This window comes from Brassica oleracea, chromosome C3, assembly GCF_000695525.1.
Source record: "Brassica oleracea var. oleracea cultivar TO1000 chromosome C3, BOL, whole genome shotgun sequence".
Taxonomy (NCBI): Eukaryota; Viridiplantae; Streptophyta; class Magnoliopsida; order Brassicales; family Brassicaceae; genus Brassica; species Brassica oleracea.
The window spans coordinates 43434180-43442539 of NC_027750.1; the positions used below are offsets into that span (position 1 = coordinate 43434180).

Genomic DNA, 8360 nt, shown 5'->3' on the forward strand with positions numbered 1-8360 from the left:
TTAATCCCCATGAATTCACTGGTTTTCTTCACGTTGTGAGCATCACATAAACGAAGAAGACGTGCAGCCACCGACTGAGGGCGACGATCGAACTTCAAATAAGCGAACATGATATGTGATGTCATAATTGTTGCATGTTGTGATTGTAAGGAAAAAAAAGGATTTGGTTGAAGCAACTGAGATTTGAATCGTTCATTGTAATATATACTAGCTTACACGATCTGCGCTTATAAATGCAAAATTATTTTTATAAAAATCATTCTTTCAGTAAAACATATATTTGATTTGATTTTTTATTTGCAGTTTGATTTAATGTTTGTCTTTTGGTAATAATTTAAACTGTGCTGATAGTTTTATTTTAAGTCTATATATACACTTAGCTAAATTTTAACTCATTTTAAAGATGATATCTAATTTTAATTTTATTTTAAGTGTATATATAGACTTAACTTTTTTTTTTAATACATAGAACTCAATTTTATTTATATTCTCTAGTGACAAAAACGCCCATACAATACACAACAACAGGGCAAAAATCAAAGGTTACTCCAGTATTTTCAAAATTTATGGCTTTAGCTCTTCTCTGTCTGGGATTGTGGATAGATCCTTCACACATAGGCAAAATTGAAATTATTGAAGATTTCCTTCTCAAAACAGAAGGGAATACACTGTAATTATCAATGGGTTCCATGGGCCAGAAGGTAAAATGGAGCTGGAGCTCAGCCTTAATCGGAGCAGCATCTGCGGCAGCAGCAACTTCTCTCCTTAGCGCCAAGCCAAAGGATCCAACTTTCCACCTTATCTCCATAGACCTAACCTCACTCAAACTCAACCTCCCAGTCCTCGACGCTGAATTAATGCTCACCGTACACGTCACAAACCCTAACATCGCAGCCATCCATTACTCCTCCACAACGATGTCGATTCTATACGACGGCACGGTCCTTGGCACGGCGGAGGTCAAAGCTGGTTCGCAGCCGGCGAGATCGTGTCAGCTTCTTAGGTTACCGGCGCGTCTCGACGGGATGGAGCTTGCGCAACACGCGCGGAGGTTCTTTGCTGACGTGGCGAAGAGGGAGATGAAGCTTCAGGCTAAGCTTGATATCGAAGGAGCGGCTAAGGTTTTGTGGTGGGACCATAGTTTTAGGGTGCACGTGGATAGTTTTGTTACTGTTGATCCGGTCTTTCTTGATATTATTGGCCAAGATAATAGATCTCAAATGGATTTGTTTCTTGCTTAACAAAATGATAATATGCTAAGTTTAATGATAATGTGTCATTGTGTTGTTTCATAGTTAATCACCTAAGGTTATGTTTTTAGCTATTGGATAAGGCTTTCAAAGTCATTTTTCTTCAATAAGTTCGACTTGACTATACCACTTTTATTCAATTTTTGTTGGAAAAAATTATTTACATTGTTTAGGTTTTCAGACAAATAGATAAACTAATTCTTTACTTTAGCAAAAAAAATAATTTCTACTTGACTATACATATAGTTATATCGAGTTCTCGTTTACTGTCGTGTAGTTCATTTATGTAGAATTGTGTCATGATCAAAGTTTATTTTGATAATACAAATTATATGGCGAACAATTTCGGATGAAACTTGTTAAGATAAAATAAATAGGAATTATTTGTTATACTACAAGACAAAAAGTAAAATAGGGAAAACGATCAAAGATAGTGTTTACTGATTCCAAGAGGTAAACTCTAGTTGTAGTTGTCTGTTTTAAAGTCGAAAGTGAATAATAGTTAAACCCCTTCTTAAAATATTTGGAGTAATTTTTTATAAGTAGGTTAGAGTAATTTTTGTGCAGGTACTTTGTTGATGCTACAGAAACGAGAAGTAGCAATAGACAAGCATGAACAACGATCAAAAGTATAGTTTATTGATCAAGAGAGCTGGGACTACAAAAATTTGGATTATGAACTCTAATTCTAGTCGTCTGATATGTGGTGTTTTTGACACCTTCTAACAATGTTTTCCAAAATGTTTTTGAGTTTTTATCGAACCTTTACTATTCATTACAGGTCTAGAATTGCATTGGATGAGATAGATTATCTGGAGCAAAAGAGACATAAAAAAGTACAAATTGAAGATTTTCACGTGGAGCAGCCTGGTGGAGTGGTGGTTGCTCCTAATGAAGCAGAGCAACTGAGTGCTTGCTCCGGCACTATAGATTTTTATGGAAACTTCTAATATATATTTTGAGATTTTTCATAATCATCCCAATTTTCTCTCATGCATCCGCCAAAGACCTATAATATATCTTTTCTTATTTTCTATTTTTTTGGACACTACTTTACCGAAGAAACCAGACCCTAGATCTTTATACTTTGCGATTTGCTATTGCTATTGCTAATTTGTAAAGGATGAAGGATCTCTCTCTCTCTCTCTCGTCTTAGAGAAGAATTCTCTGAACCCTCTTTATATATCTTTGATAATTGCAGTAATGAATTATTCAGTTTTAATGTCTATGTTTTCTTGCCCCATGGCCGAGATGTCAGGTTGTTAGCTTAGGGTGTTAGGGTGTTAGATTATGAGATAAACATAGATAGGTAATATATCAGTTGTCTTCATTCATTGCAGCACTTACTACTTATGCTAAACTAATCACTTAGTGTATTAACCTAGACTTACTCAATTCATCAAAAGTTTTATAGGTTGCTAGACATTGAATGAATGAGCATTATATCCCTAGCCAGCGAAAGTAGATGTTAGGGTGCATTGTAAACATATTGGACTTGGTCTCTAATGTTTCTTAACGCATCTTAGTCCAAACGAAATTTTAGGTAATGTGATCGATCGACAAAAGGTGAAGCTCCACGAGAGTGGGCTGATCTACTTGTAGTGCTCCGATTTCTAGACATGTCCTTAATATGAATCTAAATAATTGTTTGGCTCGTGACTCTAAACACCCGAATAAACCACCATAAGCTAGCGCTTATAAACCCATATATCTTTAAACCAATTTGTTAATTGCTTGTCATTTTTATTAATTTCTTACACCCCTATATTATTTTAGCTTAATATTAAATTTATAAGATAAAGTGTGAACTGGTTCTTTGGATTTGAATCTAAAGTATTACAACAACCACTTTTAACTTGACAATAGATTAGGATTCATTTTTATTGTATCAAGTTTTGGCACCGTTGACGGAGACCAACTTTTTACCTTTATTTTTGGTATAGCTAATGATCCAAGTGCATGACCAGTAGACATACTCAGAGAAATGCACAAGGAGAATTAGTTACACTTAGTAACCAGGAGCTAGCAAGGTTAGAAAGAACGAACCGTCAACAGCCAAGGCCGACCAATGCCACAATAGGCGATTACGACAACCAGGATGATCTCGCTGCCACAATGCAACAGATGCATTAGATGCATCAGACTATCCAAGCGCAACAAGAAGATGCTCTACTCGCTGCACAGCAGCAGCAGGAACAGCAGGGGCAAGCCACTCCGATTGGGCAGATAAACCTTTTGCGTAACTTCCCTACTATGCGCTCTGCCATCACTCCTCCACCCTGCCTCAGATATGACTTTGAGATCAAACATGATTTGATCGCTTTAGTGCAGAGGAATGTGTTCACTAGTCTCCCGGCAGAGATCCCAATGGTGCATATTGAAAGCTTCGAAAAAGTCTGTAGCTTTACCCGCGTGAACTGCATACCACCAGACAACATCAAGTGTATGTTGTTCCCATTATCTCTTGATGGAAAAGCTGCACGATGGATGAATGCTCTCCCTACTAGGTCTTTCACTTTGTGGGAGCAGGTCCAATCAGCTTTCCTAAGCAATTTCTACACGAAGGCGAGAACAACTGCATTGAGGAACAAGATTACCTCCTCCAGACAGCTCAATGATGAGCCCTTTTGCGACGTGTGGGAGCGTTTCAATGACTACCGTAGAAAATTCCCTCACCATGGATTGGATGATGATTACATACTGGGCATTCTCTATGAAATACCGAAGGGTTCTAAAATCTGCGAGCAATGGAGATTTCATGATTCAGACCACTGATGGAGCGTTTGATCTGATTGAGAACATGGCTTCTAGCTCAGCCAACAAGAACCAGAAGAGTGATGGCTCCAAGAAAGTAAACAGTGTCGACACTTAGAAGATATATGAGCTAAAAGCCAACGTTGATCAGCTACTAAAAAACAACCAAGGGAAAATCTTCGTCATGGAGGAAGCTACAACTGAGCAGATTCAGAACAATCAAGAGATTTCTCCCGGGGATGAAAAGAAAGGAAATGATCAGCAAGAAGTCAACTACATCAACGGACATGGGTATGTGCAGAATAACCAAGCATAAGATGTGGGGTATCATCCATGCTTCCCGCAGAACGTTCAGAGTAAAACCTTCACTTTCAGTCAGGCACTGAACTTGCTTGTGGGTCAGAATAAGAATCAGAACCAACAACAGCTGCGGAGCAACCATCAAGCTGCTCCAGCTGCTGCGAATGGTCCACCAGATGAGCTGAAGGGTCTATGTATGATGATGCAACAGTTGTTGCATGGTCAGCAGGTTCAGACCAAGGCGTTGAATCAGGTTACCATAGACATCAACACCAGGATGAAAACCATGTTCACCAAGCTGAGTATCAAGTACGACACTCTTGCTAGCCATATAAGGAAGATGGATGCTCAGATTGCTCAAACACCGGAAAGTGTCAAGAGGCAACAAATGACGCTCCCTGGAAAAACTGATAAAAATTCTAGGGCTGAGCACTGTAATGCAATAGAGCAGTTGTTTGCTGAGACTGCTTTAGGCGCAGAGAAGAGAATTGAACACCCTGCCGCATGTACAACAACTACTCCTAACGAGCCTGCTGAGACTCCACCAGTTTGAGCCTATGTTCCTAAGGTTCCCTATCCAGTTCCTCCTAGACATCTGATGGATCTCATTAGTGAAGAGAAATTAGCAAGCTTTAACAAAATGGTGAGAAGGCTTCCTCAAGAGCTTGCATTCGAAGATGCTCGGCAGATTCGGCCATTGCTTTGTTCCTTTAAAAAGTATAGAGAGACTCAAGAGAAGCTTAAAGCCTCTATACCAAAGCATTTTCTACACCAGCAAGGAAGGTACTGCCTAAGGTTGATGACCCTAGAAAGTTAGTTTTTTCGTGGTCCATCGCAGGAGTAGAATTCATGAAAGCTCTTTGTGATTCTCGGTCTAGTGTTAATCTTGTCTCAAAGGCGGTTGTAGACAAGCTAAGCATTGTGGATGCTGAGCCTTCGCAGTTGATGCTGGCGTTTGTAAACTCTTCCACTACAGTCCCTCATGACACAATTTGCAGCCTTCCTGTCTAAGTAAGGGATTGCATGCTTCATACTGAATTTCAGATTGTGGAGATGAGCAAGGATTATGAAATGCTTTTGATTCCTGGAAGATATTTTATGGCTACAGTGGGCGCAATCGTAGATATGCTTAATTAGAAAGTTTCCTTTTCCAACATCAACAAGAAAGTTTTCTACAAGGTTGTCCCAACCAGATCTTCTATCCTAAACGCCTCTTGCATCTCAGTGGTTAGTGAAAAACAGCTGAAAATTGTTCATAAGAAGGAGCTTGGTGTTAAGAGTGAGATCAAAGAAGTTCAGGATGGAGATCCTCACACTGATACTAAGGAACTCAGTGGGAATGGAAATGTGAAAGAAAAATTCCAGAAGAAAAGGGTCAAGGGTGACCCTACAATGACTTTGATACCGCAAAAGTGTGATGAGAAATCCATTGAATATGAGGTAAAGTATAAGGGTACATCTAAACATTTCTCTAAAGTCAGAGCTATTCTCACACATGAGCTGAAAGAGAAAAGGGAAGCTGCTGTAAAAGGGTTGTTGAGCAGTGTCTTGAAGCTGAACATGTCTGATTGTGGAGGTTATTTTGGAACAAGCCCTAATGCTCAACCCCACTGATTCCAATCACCAAGTCAAGCTAGTGACTTAAACCAAGCGCTTGGTGGGAGGCAACCCACTGGTGAGTGTATACTTGTTTCATTTAACTTTTAATTGCATATCAAAACTAGAAAACCTAAGATCCTACAGGGGAGCAGCCAAGTGGCTGCTCTTATCACGGAGAACCTGCTCGTTCATGTAAGTATTTCTGACAAAAAAAAATCTTTTGTATTTTTGTTTTCACATTCTCTCTGATTTATTTCACACCAGGAATGGTGTGAAGTAAGTATGGGAGAGAGTTGCGAACCAAAATTGTTTCGAAAACCAGAACCACACGTGGCACTCATAACGATCATATGTTACTTCCTTCTCCGTCACATCACCATATCTATTATTAAAAAAAACGAGAATAAGGTAATGGAGAAAGGGAAAAAAGAAAAGAAATATTGAGCCATTAGGAAGGTCGAGCAAAAGAGTGGGTACCAAGTTGAAAGACTGGAGAGCAGGCGGATGATCAGAGCAGTCACTCCAAATCAAGCAAAAACTAGTAGAGGCTATGGACATCAATGGATCTATCCTCTCTTGTTATTTTGCGCGATATCATGCATCCTCTACAAAGAAATGGTAACCCCTAAACACTTCTAGCTCCACCACTAAATGGCATGTTTAAACACATAGCGTCTCTACCCTGAATAGTACATGTCATATAAAGCTCAGCTACTTTTAATTGAATGTAAGGAGCTTTCTCTGGAAAGTGTAGCTTTTGCAGGTTTAAGATATAGAGTATGGAGCCGATCTTGAACAGCAGTCAGTGGGGTTTTTGGTAAGGGTGTGTTGCCCTAGTTTTACTGCTTGTATGGTTCATAGATTCGTGGTTAAAGTAGGTTACCGAGAATGGGAGATTTCCCACACTTTCAAACCTTTCTCAATGTGCTTGATACTTCACATTGTTTGAGGACAAACAAGGATCTAAGTCTGCGAGAACTGATATATGATGTTTTTGACTCCTTCTAATAATGTTTTCCAAAATGTTTTTGAGTTTTTATCAAGTTCTTTTCAAGTCATTACAGGTCTGGAGTTGCATTGGATGAGACATGGATCACCTGGAGCAAAAGAGGCAAAAAAAGAGTACAAATTGGAGATTTTCACATGGAGCAGCCTGGTGGGTGCTCCTAACGAAGTAGAGCAACCGAGTGCCTTCTCTAGCAGCAGATATTTCTAAGTAAACTTCTAATATTTCGGGATTTTTCTTAATCATCCCAATTTTCTCTCAAGCAGCCGCCAGACCTGCAATATATATTTTCTTATTTTCTATTATTTTGGACACTACTTTACGGAAGAAACCATACCCTAAATCTTCATACTTTGTGATTTTCTATTGCTACTTTGTAAAGGGAGAAGGATCTCTCTCTCTCTCTATCTCTTTCTCTCTCTCTCTCTCTCATCTTAGAGAAGAATTCCCTGAACCCTCTTTATATTTCTTTGATAATTGCAGTGATGTGTTATTCAGTTTAAATCTCTGTGTTTTCTTGTCCCACGGTTGTGTAGTCGGATTGTTAACTTACGGTGTCAGGGTGTTAGATTATGAGATAAACATATATATGTTAATATTTTTGTTGTCTTCATTCATTGCAGCACTTATTGCTTATGATAAACTAATCACTTAGTGTATGAATCAAGGCTTAATGTATTAATCAAAAGTGTTATAAGTTGCTAGACATTGAATGAATGAGCATTACATCCCTAGCCAGCGAAAGTAGATGTTATGGTGCATTGTGAACATATCGGACTTGGTCTCTAATGTTTGTCATCGCATCTCAGTCCAAATGACAGTTTAAGTACTAAGATCGATCGACAAAAGGTGAAGCTCCATGAGGTTGGGCTGATCACTTGTAGTGTTCCGAGTTTTAGACAGGTCCTTAATCTGTATCTGAATAATTTTTTGGCTCGTGACTCTAAGCACCCGAATAAACCACCCAAGCTAGCACTTTTAAACCCTGATATCCTTAAACCAATTTTTTAATTGCTTATCACGTTTCCTAATTTCTTAAACCCCATACTGTTTTAGCTTAATATTAGATCTATAAAGATAAATTGTGAACTGGTCCTCCAAATTTGAATCTAAAGTATTACAACAACCACTGTTAACTTGACTTTAGATTAGGATTCATTTTTAGTGTATCATCGCCTAACTCTATAATCAAAGTCTTGGATAGTCGATCCCTTGTTAGGGTTTGGTTTCCCCTTATATAGGATGTTTGTAGTCGGAAACTAGGTTAAATCATTCCACATCCTGAAATATGGAAGAACTCTCTTTGGTAAGAGTTTTCCATTTTACTCAAAGGTAGGGATGGAGTCGGGTCTAGAGCCGGCATTTCTCTAGGCAAGGATTGAAGGTTGGTGTCCTGCTCGGAAGGATGAGTAATGTCTTCCAGGATTATTTTTTTTCTTAACAGTTTGCTC

At 38.8% G+C, this 8360-nt stretch overlaps 1 protein-coding gene across 1 annotated transcript; it reads left to right on the forward strand.

Annotated features, from left to right (window-relative positions):
* The first annotated feature begins 560 nt into the window (after positions 1 to 560).
* Positions 561 to 1355, forward strand: LOC106331836. Its single transcript, XM_013770255.1, has one exon. It carries the CDS (start codon positions 681 to 683, stop codon positions 1239 to 1241), a length of 561 nt encoding a protein of 186 aa, XP_013625709.1. The 5' UTR covers positions 561 to 680; the 3' UTR covers positions 1242 to 1355.
* The last annotated feature ends 7005 nt before the right edge of the window (positions 1356 to 8360 follow it).